The sequence below is a fragment of the Pseudophryne corroboree genome, chromosome 6 (genome assembly GCF_028390025.1).
Source record: "Pseudophryne corroboree isolate aPseCor3 chromosome 6, aPseCor3.hap2, whole genome shotgun sequence".
Taxonomy (NCBI): Eukaryota; Metazoa; Chordata; class Amphibia; order Anura; family Myobatrachidae; genus Pseudophryne; species Pseudophryne corroboree.
In genome coordinates this window covers 7,698,650-7,714,545 of record NC_086449.1, presented here as the reverse complement: position 1 = coordinate 7,714,545, position 15,896 = coordinate 7,698,650, and the positions used below count along the sequence as shown (strand labels likewise).

Sequence of the window (15,896 nt, the reverse complement as noted above, 5' to 3'; positions counted from 1 at the left end):
ATGTACAGAAATATACATATATATACATATAAACACAGCCCTATATATTTTTTTTTTATACGGATATATACACACACTCACATACATACATACATACGGATGCACTTTTTCGGCATCCACACACACATATACATACACCCACATGCAGAATATGAAAGCGCCACCCCAACGGCAGAGAGATTTCCGGCGCACGCAGAAATATCTTGTACACATATAGTACTCGCCTGGGCGCGCATGTATCGGTCAGTAACATACACTGGTTACGTGTATGCACGTGTCTGGCTTCTCATACACCGTGAAGAGCGTGCAAAAATATACAAATGAATATATGTACATGTGCCTGTGTGTCTGTGAAAATACCATATTTACTACACACACACTGCACTGGAGCATGTCATTAAGAGGTACGAGTGATCGCAAACATATACACAATTCACACATACATAAATATGTACATTCACACGTACATGCAGCCAAATCTCTGGCTATATACAACATGCACATACGTGAAGTATTTACATTCACACGCACTCTCCCCATGCACTGTGATGAGGGTGCGGCAGGCAGTATGCAGGGAAGGGGGGGGCTCAGGACTAGGGGGGTGCGAGGGGAGCAGGGTTAATTGGTCAGTCCCCTCTTCTGTAAACAATCCAGATCCTGGTTCTGCTTCATCTCCTTCATCCTGTGGGAGAGAGAAGCGGGAGACAGGGTGAGAGGCGGGATTAGGCTCCGCAGAACCTACCGGCGGATTACAGGATTCCTCCCCGTACCGCGACTTCTGTCCGTCGTCCTTTACTACAATTGTACAACATACTGTATACTAGTAATAAATATCTAAATCGTTTTCTTACGGTAGTTTTTTAATAAGTTGTATTTTCTTTGTGATTTCTTAGGAAAAAATACATATTTTTTTTTTTATTAATTATTCCACGAATTAGGACACTTTTCATTAACTGAAAGATCGATTTAGTTGAAAAAGAACAATACTTAAGCCTCACTTTTCATCCCGCTTTTTTCCTATAGAATACCCCAAAGTACTGCCCCCCTCCTCACTGTAAGAACAGACAAAGGGCAGCTAGCCTCGGGATTTTCTGGTAGCACTATCTTAGTCCCAGCATAAAGCTCGGGGTATGTGCTGTCATTCCCCCTCCCCCTCCCCCCCGGCACTAGGAAAACCCGTCCTGTTAGATTTACCTGTGCTGGCAGCGGCGCAGGAAACGCATGATCTTGCGAGCGGCCTGGTCCTGCTTCTTGGTCAGAAATGACCCCCTAAGAGACACACGGAAAAGCACAGTGCATGAGACAGAGGTGTTTGGGTTGCGAGTCGGGTATAAATGGGATACGATGAGTTAATGGGTTCAGTACGATCGCACAAACCACTAGCCAAGGCCACGTTTTTGCAAATACCTCCAGTCTGACAAATGAACCTGCAGCTGCACCCTAGAAGGTGATGCCTTATACCAGGACATGCATTGGGGAGCTGGGGGCTTATTTTAGAGGCATTGTAAAATGTGGAACAGTTAGATCGTGTGCCGGAACAGGACACCGTTCCAGCGGCATGACATGTCCATAGCCTGCATAAACAGATTACGGAACGCTTTACGTGGACCCGCTGCATTGCTCCCAGCTGTCCCTAATTTGGCAGGCCGGTCTTGGTATTGTGGGGAACCAAAGGAGGCAAGCTCAAAACAAAGAGGGCAGTATTTCCGCCACAAGTGTCTGCTTCTTGGAGCACCAGGACAGGGTGCTTATCTGGTCCCAATTTAGCATTTTTAAATATTGTGTATTATTGTGTGGGGTTAACCATAATACAGCCTATAATATGAGCTCGCAAGTGGTGATATTACAGAAGCTTTGCTGCTTTATGTGTTGGAACGAGGCGCCGGTATAATGCTCACCTGATACGATGTTGCAGACTGGGGCCCCCGCGAGCCCCCTCTCTGTAGCTTCGGTAACATTGCTGAATCAGCACCGCGGCCCGGCGACTCTGTTGGAAGCGTTTCTGTTCGTAGTAGCTACGAAACTTGGACTGTATCAAGATGGCTGCCTGCGTCATCTTCTTGTACAGGGCGTACTAGGTAAAAGAAAGGCGAAGTCATTAAACTGTAACAGGATGCAGGTAACGGGATGTCAGTTCCCACTGATACGCTGTACAGCCGCTCTCCCGCTAACTACTCTATCACTGTATGCACACTGAGGCAGGCAGCTGTGCTTTATTACACAGCACCTACATGATAAAAGTTTGGGGAATCTGTTTGGTTAAAAAGACCTCATATGTGCAGGGATATCTCCCATAGGTAAAATGACATAAGAACAATGCTTTTAATACAGAAAATCCAGCAATTTTAGCTTTGTTACATTTGCAGCTTATTTCTAAACATTGGAAGAAGATCCCGCTACTTCAGCCTCGTTATCTACACATTTTATTCTCATCCAGGTGCAGTACATTAGACTTATTACCTGTACAGCCCGTTTACAACCATTGTCAGAATATCCAGTTACATCAGCCATTACCTGTATTACCAACTATTGCCAGAATATCAGTTACACCAGCTTCCTTACAATGATCCCTTTTATGTATTTCCAGATAAAACAGCTACTATATAGCTACTGATAGTGAAACCTATGTTCTGTGTTCAGCTGTGACTCTACCACCAGTCTGCAATCTTCAGCTACCATGACACTGCCACCAGTCTGCAATCTTCAGCTACCATGACTCTGCCACCAGTCTGCAATCTTCAGCTACCATGACTCTGCCACCAGTCTGCAATCTTCAGCTACCATGACTCTACCACCAGTCTGCAATCTTCAGCTACCATGACTCTACCACCAGTCTGCAATCTTCAGCTACCATGACTCTGCCACCAGTCTGCAATCTTCAGCTACCATGACTCTACCACCAGTCTGCAATCTTCAGCTACCATGACTCTACCACCAGTCTGCAATCTTCAGCTACCATGACTCTACCACCAGTCTGCAATCTTCAGCTACCATGACTCTGCCACCAGTCTGCAATCTTCAGCTACCATGACTCTACCACCAGTCTGCAATATTCACCTACCATGACTCTACCACCAGTCTGCAATCTTCAGCTACCATGACTCTGCCACCAGTCTGCAATCTTCAGCTACCATGACTCTACCACCAGTCTGCAATCTTCAGCTACCATGACTCTGCCACCAGTCTGCAATCTTCAGCTACCATGACTCTGCCACCAGTCTGCAATCTTCAGCTACCATGACTCTGCCACCAGTCTGCAATATTCACCTACCATGACTCTGCCACCAGTCTGCAATCTTCAGCTACCATGACTCTGCCACCAGTCTGCAATCTTCAGCTACCATGACTCTGCCACCAGTCTGCAATATTCACCTACCATGACTCTACCACCAGTCTGCAATCTTCAGCTACCATGACTCTGCCACCAGTCTGCAATCTTCAGCTACCATGACTCTACCACCAGTCTGCAATATTCACCTACTATGACTCTACCACGAGTCTGCAATCTTCAGCTACCATGACTCTGCCACCAGTGTGCAATCTTCACCTACCATGACTCTACCACCAGTCTGCAATCTTCAGCTACCATGACTCTACCACCAGTCTGCAATCTTCAGCTACCATGACTCTGCCACCAGTCTGCAATCTTCAGCTACCATGACTCTACCACCAGTCTGCAATATTCACCTACCATGACTCTACCACCAGTCTGCAATCTTCAGCTAACATGACTCTGCCACCAGTGTGCAATCTTCACCTACCATGACTCTATCACCAGTCTGCAATCTTCAGCTACCATGACCCTGCCACCAGTTTGCAATCTTCTGCTATAATGACCCTGCCACCAATTTTCAACCTTCCGCTACCATGACTCTGCCACCAGTTTGCAATCTTCAGCTACCATGACTCTGCCACCAGTCTGCAATCTTCAGCTACCATGACTCTACCACCAGTCTGCAATCTTCAGCTACCATGACTCTGCCACCAGTCTGCAATCTTCAGCTACCATGACTCTGCCACCAGTCTGCAATCTTCAGCTACCATGACTCTACCACCAGTCTGCAATATTCACCTACCATGACTCTACCACCAGTCTGCAATCTTCAGCTACCATGACTCTGCCACCAGTGTGCAATCTTCACCTACCATGACTCTACCACCAGTCTGCAATCTTCAGCTACCACGACCCTGCCACCAGTTTGCAATCTTCTGCTATAATGACCCTGCCACCAATTTTCAACCTTCCGCTACCATGACTCTGCCACCAGTTTGCAATCTTCAGCTACCATGACTCTGCCACCAGTCTGCAATCTTCAGCTACCATGACCCTGCCACCAGTCTGCAATCTTCAGCTACCATGACTCTGCCACCAGCTTGCAATCTTCAGCTACCATGACTCTACCACCAGTCTGCAATCTTCAGCTACCATGATTCTGCCACCAGTCTGCAATCTTCAGCTACCATGACTCTGCCACCAGCTTGCAATCTTCAGCTACCATGACTCTACCACCAGTCTGCAATCTTTAGCTACCATGACTCTACCACCAGTCTGCAATCTTCAGCTACCATGACTCTGCCACCAGTCTGCAATCTTCAGCTACCATGACTCTACCACCAGTCTGCAATCTTCAGCTACCATGACTCTACCACCAGTCTGCAATCTTCAGCTACCATGACTCTGCCACCAGTCTGCAATCTTCAGCTACCATGACTCTGCCACCAGTCTGCAATCTTCAGCTACCATGACTCTACCACCAGTCTGCAATCTTCAGCTACCATGACTCTGCCACCAGTCTGCAATCTTCAGCTACCATGACTCTACCACCAGTCTGCAATATTCACCTACCATGACTCTACCACCAGTCTGCAATCTTCAGCTACCATGACTCTGCCACCAGTGTGCAATCTTCACCTACCATGACTCTACTACCAGTCTGCAATCTTCAGCTACCATGACTCTACCACCAGTCTGCAATCTTCAGCTACCATGACTCTGCCACCAGTCTGCAATCTTCAGCTACCATGACTCTGCCACCAGTCTGCAATCTTCAGCTACCATGACTCTACCACCGGTCTGCAATATTCACCTACCATGACTCTACCACCAGTCTGCAATCTTCAGCTACCATGACTCTGCCACCAGTCTGCAATCTTCAGCTACCATGACTCTACCACCAGTCTGCAATCTTCAGCTACCATGACTCTACCACCAGTCTGCAATCTTCAGCTACCATGACTCTGCCACCAGTCTGCAATCTTCAGCTACCATGACTCTGCCACCAGTCTGCAATCTTCAGCTACCATGACTCTACCACCAGTCTGCAATCTTCAGCTACCATGACTCTACCACCAGTCTGCAATCTTCAGCTACCATGACTCTACAACCAGTCTGCAATATTCACCTACCATGACTCTACCACCAGTCTGCAATCTTCAGCTACCATGACTCTGCCACCAGTGTGCAATCTTCACCTACCATGACACTACAACCAGTCTGCAATCTTCAGCTACCATGACTCTACCACCAGTCTGCAATCTTCAGCTACCATGAATCTGCCACCAGTCTGCAATCTTCAGCTACCATGACTCTGCCACCAGTCTGCAATCTTCAGCTACCATGACTCTACCACCAGTCTGCAATATTCACCTACCATGACTCTACCACCAGTCTGCAATCTTCAGCTACCATGACTCTGCCACCAGTGTGCAATCTTCACCTACCATGACTCTACCACCAGTCTGCAATCTTCAGCTACCATGACTCTGCCACCAGTCTGCAATCTTCAGCTACCATGACTCTACCACCAGTCTGCAATCTTCAGCTACCATGACTCTACCACCAGTCTGCAATCTTCAGCTACCATGACTCTGCCACCAGTCTGCAATCTTCAGCTACCATGACTCTACCACCAGTCTGCAATATTCACCTACCATGACTCTACCACCAGTCTGCAATCTTCACCTACCATGACTCTGCCACCAGTGTGCAATCTTCACCTACCATGACTCTACAACCAGTCTGCAATCTTCAGCTACCATGACTCTACCACCAGTCTGCAATCTTCAGCTACCATGACTCTGCCACCAGTCTGCAATCTTCCGCTACCATGACCCTGCCACCAGTCTGCAATCTTCAGCTACCATGACTCTACCACCAGTCTGCAATATTCACCTACCATGACTCTACCACCAGTCTGCAATCTTCAGCTACCATGACTCTGCCACCAGTGTGCAATCTTCACCTACCATGACTCTACCACCAGTCTGCAATCTTCAGCTACCATGACTCTGCCACCAGTCTGCAATCTTCAGCTACCATGACTCTGCCACCAGTCTGCAATCTTCAGCTACCATGACTCTACCACCAGTCTGCAATATTCACCTACCATGACTCTACCACCAGTCTGCAATCTTCAGCTAACATGACTCTGCCACCAGTGTGCAATCTTCACCTACCATGACTCTATCACCAGTCTGCAATCTTCAGCTACCATGACTCTGCCACCAGTCTGCAATCTTCAGCTACCATGACTCTGCCACCAGTCTGCAATCTTCAGCTACCATGACTCTACCACCAGTCTGCAATATTCACCTACCATGACTCTACCACCAGTCTGCTATCTTCAGCTACCATGACTCTGCCACCAGTGTGCAATCTTCACCTACCATGACTCTACCACCAGTCTGCAATCTTCAGCTACCATGACCCTGCCACCAGTTTGCAATCTTCTGCTATAATGACCCTGCCACCAATTTTCAACCTTCCGCTACCATGACTCTGCCACCAGTTTGCAATCTTCAGCTACCATGACTCTGCCACCAGTCTGCAATCTTCAGCTACCATGACCCTGCCACCAGTCTGCAATCTTCAGCTACCATGACTCTGCCACCAGCTTGCAATCTTCAGCTACCATGACTCTACCACCAGTCTGCAATCTTCAGCTACCATGATTCTGCCACCAGTCTGCAATCTTCAGCTACCATGACTCTGCCACCAGCTTGCAATCTTCAGCTACCATGACTCTACCACCAGTCTGCAATCTTCAGCTACCATGACTCTACCACCAGTCTGCAATCTTCAGCTACCATGACTCTGCCACCAGTCTGCAATCTTCAGCTACCATGACTCTACCACCAGTCTGCAATCTTCAGCTACCATGACTCTACCACCAGTCTGCAATCTTCAGCTACCATGACTCTGCCACCAGTCTGCAATCTTCAGCTACCATGACTCTGCCACCAGTCTGCAATCTTCAGCTACCATGACTCTACCACCAGTCTGCAATCTTCAGCTACCATGACTCTACCACCTGTCTGCAATCTTCAGCTACAATGACTCTGCCACCAGTCTGCAATCTTCAGCTACCATGACTCTACCACCAGTCTGCAATATTCACCTACCATGACTCTGCCACCAGTCTGCAATCTTCAGCTACCATGACTCTGCCACCAGTGTGCAATCTTCACCTACCATGACTCTACAACCAGTCTGCAATCTTCAGCTACCATGACTCTACCACCAGTCTGCAATCTTCAGCTACCATGACTCTGCCACCAGTCTGCAATCTTCAGCTACCATGACTCTGCCACCAGTCTGCAATCTTCAGCTACCATGACTCTACCACCAGTCTGCAATCTTCAGCTACCATGACTCTACCACCAGTCTGCAATCTTCAGCTACCATGACTCTGCCACCAGTGTGCAATCTTCACCTACCATGACTCTACCACCAGTCTGCAATCTTCAGCTACCATGACTCTGCCACCAGTCTGCAATCTTCAGCTACCATGACTCTACCACCAGTCTGCAATCTTCAGCTACCATGACTCTACCACCAGTCTGCAATCTTCAGCTACCATGACTCTGCCACCAGTCTGCAATCTTCAGCTACCATGACTCTGCCACCAGTCTGCAATCTTCAGCTACCATGACTCTACAACCAGTCTGCAATCTTCAGCTACCATGACTCTACCACCAGTCTGCAATATTCACCTACCATGACTCTACCACCAGTCTGCAATCTTCAGCTACCATGACTCTGCCACCAGTGTGCAATCTTCACCTACCATGACTCTACCACCAGTCTGCAATCTTCAGCTACCATGACTCTGCCACCAGTCTGCAATCTTCCGCTACCATGACCCTGCCACCAGTTTGCAATCTTCTGCTACCATGACCCTGCCACCAATTTTCAACCTTCCGCTACCATGACTCTACCACCAGTGTGTAATCTTCAGCTACCATGACTCTGCCACCAGCTTGCAATCTTCAGCTACCATGACTCTACCACCAGTGTGTAATCTTCAGCTACCATGACTCTGCCACCAGTCTGCAATCTTCAGCTACCATGACACTGCCACCAGTGTGCAATCTTCAGCTACCATGACTCTGCCACCAGTCTGCAATCTTCAGCTACCATGACCCTGCCACCAATCTGCAATCTTCAGCTACCATGGCTCTGCCACCAGCTTGCAATCTTCAGCTACCATGACACTGCCACCAGTCTGCAATCTTCAGCTACCATGACTCCACCAACAATGTGTAATCTTCAGCTACTTTGACTTTGTCACTAGTGAGAAATTATTATCTTCTTTTATTTGAATGGAGCCATCTACACACCTATTGATCCCAGCATCAACCTTCAATATATTCTGTAACTATCTGTAAATATCATATTTACAGGCAATCCCTGATGTCAAGTATTAATAGTGAATACTATATGTGGGTGCTAGATTTAGGTACTACCAATGAACTGTTAAATTGTTAAAGTTTTATAACATGTATTTAATAAATTTCTCAAGAATAAAAAAATCACTTCAACAAAGGTCTCCAAAAAAGCCTATTGATAGACTAAACAGAATTGTAAAAAGATAAAAAAGTTGAATAAAATGTAAACACATCTAGCATAAGTAACTGTAATCACTATTATAACGTCCATGTCTGTATCAGGAGATAATGTATATACCACGAATCTCCAAAATGTACAGGATCTAGACAATGATCTAGTCATATAATCTATGTATTATAAGATCGTTCATGTTGGTAAATACCCCAATATTAGGTAGTATCTATAATGGGATTGTATAATTCCTGCAATAATAAATAAGAATTTACTTACCGATAATTCTATTTCTCGGAGTCCGTAGTGGATGCTGGGGTTCCTGAAAGGACCATGGGGGAATAGCGGCTCCGCAGGAGACAGGGCACAAAAGTAAAGCTTTTACAGGTCAGGTGGTGTGTACTGGCTCCTCCCCCTATGACCCTCCTCCAGACTCCAGTTAGGTACTGTGCCCGGACGAGCGTACACAATAAGGGAGGATTTTGAATCCCGGGTAAGACTCATACCAGCCACACCAATCACACCGTACAACTTGTGATCTAAACCCAGTTAACAGTATGATAACAGAGGAGCCTCTGAAAGATGGCTTCCTAAACAATAACCCGAATTAGTTAACAATAACTATGTACAAGTATTGCAGATAATCCGCACTTGGGATGGGCGCCCAGCATCCACTACGGACTCCGAGAAATAGAATTATCGGTAAGTAAATTCCTATTTTCTCTATCGTCCTAAGTGGATGCTGGGGTTCCTGAAAGGACCATGGGGATTATACCAAAGCTCCCAAACGGGCGGGAGAGTGCGGATGACTCTGCAGCACCGAATGAGAGAACTCCAGGTCCTCCTTTGCCAGGGTATCAAATTTGTAAAAATTTACAAACGTGTTCTCCCCTGACCACGTAGCTGCTCGGCAGAGTTGTAATGCCGAGACCCCTCGGGCAGGCGCCCAAGATGAGCCCACCTTCCTTGCGGAATGGGCCTTAACAGATTTAGGCTGTGGCAGGCCTGCCACAGAATGTACAAGTTGAATTTTGTTACAAATCCAACGAGCAATCGACTGCTTAGAAGCAGGTGCACCCAACTTGTTGGGTGCATACAGTATAAACAGCGAGTCAGATTTTCTGACTCCAGCCGTCCTTTAAATGTATATTTTTAAGGCTCTGACAACGTCCAACAACTTGGAGTCCTTCAAGTCGTCTGTAGCCGCAGGCACTACAATAGGCTGGTTCAGGTGAAACGCTGATACCACCTTAGGGAGAAAATGCGGACGCGTCCGCCGCTCTGCCCTATGTCGAATGGAAAATTAAATAAGGGCTTTTATAAAACAAAGCCGCCAGTTCAGATACTCTCCCGGCCGAAGCCAGGGCCAGTAACATAGTCACTTTCCATGTGAGATATTTCAAATCCACATTCTTTAGTGGTTCAAACCAATTGGATTTGAGGAAATCTAAAACTACATTTAGATCCCACGGTGCCACCTTAGGCACCACAGGAGGCTGTATATGCAGTACTCCTTTGATAAAAATCTGGACCTCAGGGACTGAGGCCAATTCTTTTTGGAAGAATATTGATATGGCCGAAATTTGAACCTTAATAGATCCCAATTTGAGACCCATAGACAATCCTGATTGCAGGAAATGTAGGAAAACGACCCAGTTGAAATTCCTCCATCGGAGCACTCCGCTGCTCGCACCACGCAACATATTTTCGCCAAATACGGCGATAATGCTTCGCGGTGACTTCCTTCCTTGCCTTTATCAAGGTAGGAATGACTTCTTCCGGAATGCCTTTTCCTTTTAGGATCTGGCATTCAAACGCCATGCCGTCAAACGCAGCCGCGGTAAGTCTTGAAAAAGACAAGGACCCTGCTGAAGCAGGTCCCTTCTCAGAAGTAGAGGCCACGGATCGTCCGTGACCATCTCTTGAAGTTCCGGGTACCAAGTCCTTCTTGGCCAATCCGGAGCCACTAGTCTTACTCCTCTTTGCCGTATAATCCTCAATACCTTTGGTATGAGAGGCAGAGGAGGAAACACATATACCGACTGGTACACCCAAGGTGTTACCAGCGCGTCCACAGCTATTGCCTGCGGATCTCTTGACCTGGCGCAATACCTGTCCAGTGTTTTGTTGAGGCGAGACGCCATCATGTCCACCATTGGTTTTACCCAACGGTTTAATAGCATGTGGAAAACTTCTGGATGAAGTCCCCACTCTCCCGGGTGAAGGTCGTGTCTGCTGAGGAAGTCTGCTTCCCAGTTGTCCACGCCCGGGATGAATACTGCTGACAGTGCTATCACGTGATTCTCCGCCCAGCGAAGGATCCTGGCAGCTTCTGCCATTGCCCTCCTGCTTCTTGTGCCGCCCTGTCTGTTTACATGGGCGACTGCCGTGATGTTGTCCGACTGGATCAACACCGGTCTTCCTTGAAGCAGCGGTTCCGCCTGGCTTAGAGCATTGTAGATTGCTCTTAGTTCCAGAATGCTTATGTGAAGAGACTTTTTCAGGCTCGACCACACTCCCTGGAAATTTCTTCCCTGTGTGACTGCTCCCCAGCCTCTCAGGCTGGCATCCGTGGTCACCAGGATCCAATCCTGCATGCCGAATCTGCGGCCCTCCAATAGATGAGCCTCCTGCAACCACCACAGAAGGGATACCCTTGTCCTCGGCGACAGGGTTATCCGCAGGTGCATCTGAAGATGCGACCCTGACCATTTGTCCAACAGATCCCTTTGCATGGAATCTGCCGAAAGGGATTGCTTCGTAAGAAGCTACCATTTTTTCCCAGGACTCTTGTGCATTGATGTACAGACACCTTTCCTGGTTTTAGGAGGTTCCTGACCAGGTCAGATAACTCCTTGGCTTTTTCTTCGGGAAGAAAAACCTTTTTCTGAACTGTGTCCAGAATCATCCCCAGGAACAGCAGACGAGTTGTCGGCATTAATTGGGATTTTGGAATATTCAGAATCCATCCGTGCTGCTTTAGCACCTCTTGAGATAGTGCTAAACCCATCTCTAGCTGTTCTCTGGACCTTGCCCTTATTAGGAGATCGTCCAAGTATGGGATAATTAATACGCCTTTTCTTCGAAGAAGAAATATTATCTCGGCCATTACCTTTGTAAAGACCCGAGGTGCCGTGGACAAACCAAACGGCAGCGTCTGAAACTGATAGTGACAGTTTTGTACAACGAACCTGAGGTACCCCTGGTGTGAGGGGTAATTGGAACGTGGAGATACGCATCCTTGATGTCCAAGGATACCATAAAGTCCCCTTCTTCCAGGTTCGCTATCACTGCTCTGAGTGACTCCATCTTGAACTTGAACTTCTTTATGTACAGGTTCAAGGACTTCAGATTTAGAATAGGCCTTACCGAGCCATCCGGCTTCGGTACCACAAAAAGAGTGGAATAATACCCCTTCCCTTGTTGTAGAAGAGGTACCTTGACTATCACCTGCTGAGAATACAGCTTGTGAATGGCTTCCAAAACCGTCTCCCTTTCTGAGGGGGACGTTGGTAAAGCAGACTTCAGGAAACGGCGAGGTGGCTCTGTCTCTAATTTCAACCTGTACCCCTGAGATATTATCTGCAGGATCCAGGGATTTACCTGCGAGTGAGCCCACTGCGCGCTGTAATTCTTGAGACGACCGCCTACCGCCCCCGAGTCCGCTTGCGAAGCCCCAGCGTCATGCTGAGGCTTTTGTAGAAGCCGGGGAGGGCTTCTGTTCCTGGGAAGGAGCTGCCTGTTGCTGTCTCTTCCCTCGTCCTCTGCCTCGTGGCAGATATGAATAGCCCTTTGCTCTCTTATTTTTAAAGGAACGAAAGGGCTGCGGTTGAAAGGTCGGTGCCTTTTTCTGTTGGGGAGTGACTTGAGGTAGAAAGGTGGATTTCCCGGCCGTAGCCGTGGCCACCAAATCCGATAGAACCGACCCCAAATAACTCCTCTACGCATCGCCTGTCCACTGTCGTGTCCATAAAGCTCTTCTGGCCGAAATGGACATAGCACTTACCCGTGATGCCAGTGTGCAGATATCTCCCTGTGCATCACGCATATAAAGAAATGCATCCTTTATTTGTTCTAACGACAGTAAAATATTGTCCCTGTCCAGGGTATCAATATTTTCGATCAGGGACTCTGACCAAACTACCCCAGCACTGCACATCCAGGCAGTCGCAATAGCTGGTCGTAGTATAACACCTGCATGTGTGTATATACCTTTTTGGATATTTTCCATCCTCCTATCTGATGGATCTTTAAGTGCGGCCGTCTCAGGAGAGGGTAACGCCACTTGTTTTGATAAGCGTGTTAGCGCTTTGTCCACCCTAGGAGGTGTTTCCCAGCGCTCCCTAACCTCTGGCGGGAAAGGGTATAAAGCCAATAACTTCTTTGAAATTAGCAGTTTTTTATCGGGGCACCCCACGCTTCATCACCCACGTCATTTAATTCTTCTGATTCGGTAAAAACTACTGGTAGTTTTTTCACACCCCACATAATACCCTGTTTAGTGGTACCTGTAGTATCAGCTAAATGTAACATCTCCTTTATTGCCAAAATCATATAACGTGTGGCCCTACTGGAAAATACGGTTGATTCGTCACCTTCACCACCGGAATCAGTGCCTGTGTCTGGGTCTGTGTCGACCGACTGAGGCAAGGGGCGTTTTACAGCCCCTGACGGTGTTTGAGGCGCCTGGACAGGCACTAATTGAGTGTCCGGCCGCCTCATGTCGGCAAACGACTGCTTAAGCGAGTTGACGCTATCCCGTAATTCCACAAATAAAGGCATCCATTCTGGTGTCGACCCCCTAGGAGGTGACATCCTCATATTTGGCAATTGCTCCGCCTCCACACCAATAACGTCCTCATACATGTCGACACACACGTACCGACACACAGCAGACACACAGGGAATGCTCTATACGAAGACAGGACCCACTAGCCCTTTGGGGAGACAGAGGGAGAGTCTGCCAGCACACACCAAAAAGCGCTATATATGACAGGGATAGCCTTATGATTAAGTGCTCCCTTATAGCTGCTTTTATATTAATATATATAGCCATTTATTTTGCCCCCCCTCTCTGTTATACCCTGTTTCTGTAGTGCAGTGCAGGGGAGAGACCTGGGAGCCTTCCTGACCAGCGGAGCTGTGACAGAAAATGGCGCCGTGTGCTGAGGAGATAGGCCCCGCCCCTTTTTCGGCGGGCTCGTCTCCCGCTATTTAGTACATTTAGGCAGGGGTAAATATCTCCATATAGCCTCTGGGGCTATATGTGAGGTATTTTTAGCCTTTTTAAAGGTTTTCATTTGCCTCCCAGGGCGCCCCCCCCCCAGCGCCCTGCACCCTCAGTGACTGCCGTGTGAAGTGTGCTGAGAGGAAAATGGCGCACAGCTGCAGTGCTGTGCGCTACCTTAAGAAGACTGCAGGAGTCTTCAGCCGCCGATTCTGGACCTCTTCTTGCTTCAGCATCTGTGAGGGGGCCGGCGGCGTGGCTCCGGTGACCATCCAGGCTGTACCTGTGATCGTCCCTCTGGAGCTTCATGTCCAGTAGCCAAGAAGCCAATCCATCCTGCACGCAGGTGAGTTCACTTCTTCTCCCCTCTGTCCCTCGTTGCAGTGATCCTGTTGCCAGCAGGAATCACTGTAAAATAAAAAACCTAAGCTAAACTCTCTAAGCAGCTCTTTATGAGAGCCACCTAGAATTGCACCCTTCTCGGCCGGGCACAAAAATCTAACTGGAGTCTGGAGGAGGGTCATAGGGGGAGGAGCCAGTACACACCACCTGACCTGTAAAAGCTTTACTTTTGTGCCCTGTCTCCTGCGGAGCCGCTATTCCCCCATGGTCCTTTCAGGAACCCCAGCATCCACTTAGGACGATAGAGAAAATTATGTATTTATTTCTCTAGCCTCATCAACTTATTGGACGAGATTCAAATGTTGCTTTGTCGGCAGCCACTAGATGGCGCCCAAACTGAGGTACTCAATTGTAGCTATGCTCGGGAGTGAAATGGCATGCCTGCATCTGCAATTCAGCTTGCACCCCCCCCCCCCCCCAGGGGTGGCGAGCTGAAATGAGCGAAAAGTGACCCGTTTTGGCGCCCAAATGGCACTTTTCACGATCGCGCCCAGCATTTTGGACGGGTTTAGCCGATTTACGCAGTTAAACCAGACCTCTATGGGCGCGATCAGTGCAATAACGGTACTCAATTGTATATGCCCCCCACAATCTCCCATCACTTTAGATGGGAGATTGGGAGTGATAATCAATTGAATTTAAATGTTATGCGAGTGTGCTGCATGAGTGTTTCTGTTGGTTTTATATTAAGCATTATTTTTCAATTTACATTTTCAGTATGTCTATCTCTTATCAGCATTTTTCATCATTAAGCATTGTGACTTGTAATTGCATTTAATTCCACAAAATAACATTCTGTCTTTGTGTTCATAATGAAGTAACATACAGTATCAGATAGACTTGATTTTTACAATGCTATAACAAACAATTGTTTGGATTATAGTATCTTTAATTAAGTTTGAGATAAGTCATGAAGTAATCAAAGACTTACTAAGACCGTCAGTTCTTGAACTAAAACTTAGTGGTGACTGAAGTAAGGTTAAGTGTGTGAGATGTTATTTTGGGGAACTTCGGTCATTTTTAGAGAAGGCAACTTTTCCAAACAGCTACTGCCAGTGTCAGTATACCAGGTCTGTGGGAATGAATGACTCTCGTTGAGTCAAGACTGGTGTCCTCCTTTAAACATTCCTACCCAGGAGACTATTCACTGTTGTCCATAATACTAAGCACAGGGGTTAAACAACACACTAGTTGGAATAAAAAAAAAAACATATGCATCTACCAAAAAAAAAATGGTTACTCCTTTGTCTTATGAGAAGCAGAATCAAGACTGGAAAATCTATGAGACAATTACCTTCAGTGCGATCCATGTCAGCTTGCAAAGGAAGAAGGCTTGGATTAGTGGATAAGCAAAAACTGAGTCCTACAGTGTATGATGTAGAATCCTCCACTTCAAAATGTGAGAAATGTTCTCTTATTGGTGTTATC

At 47.3% G+C, this 15,896-nt stretch overlaps 1 protein-coding gene across 3 annotated transcripts in view; it reads right to left on the bottom strand.

Annotated features, from left to right (window-relative positions):
- Positions 1-529: 529 nt before the first annotated feature.
- The window catches only part of LOC134935883 (calmodulin-binding transcription activator 2-like), an 86,949-nt gene continuing 71,582 nt past the window's right edge, over positions 530-15,896 (bottom strand). For 2 of the 3 annotated variants that reach the window (XM_063930730.1, XM_063930732.1), the window contains exons 18-21: positions 15,763-15,783; positions 1,899-2,074; positions 1,195-1,269; positions 530-682 (exon numbers count right to left, since the gene is read on the bottom strand). In XM_063930730.1, the coding sequence (XP_063786800.1) occupies positions 619-682; positions 1,195-1,269; positions 1,899-2,074; positions 15,763-15,783 (336 nt within the window). In that variant the 3' untranslated portion in view covers positions 530-618. The remainder of the gene's footprint in view (positions 683-1,194; positions 1,270-1,898; positions 2,075-15,762; positions 15,784-15,896) is intronic. The other variant, XM_063930731.1, reaches the window with a different exon arrangement.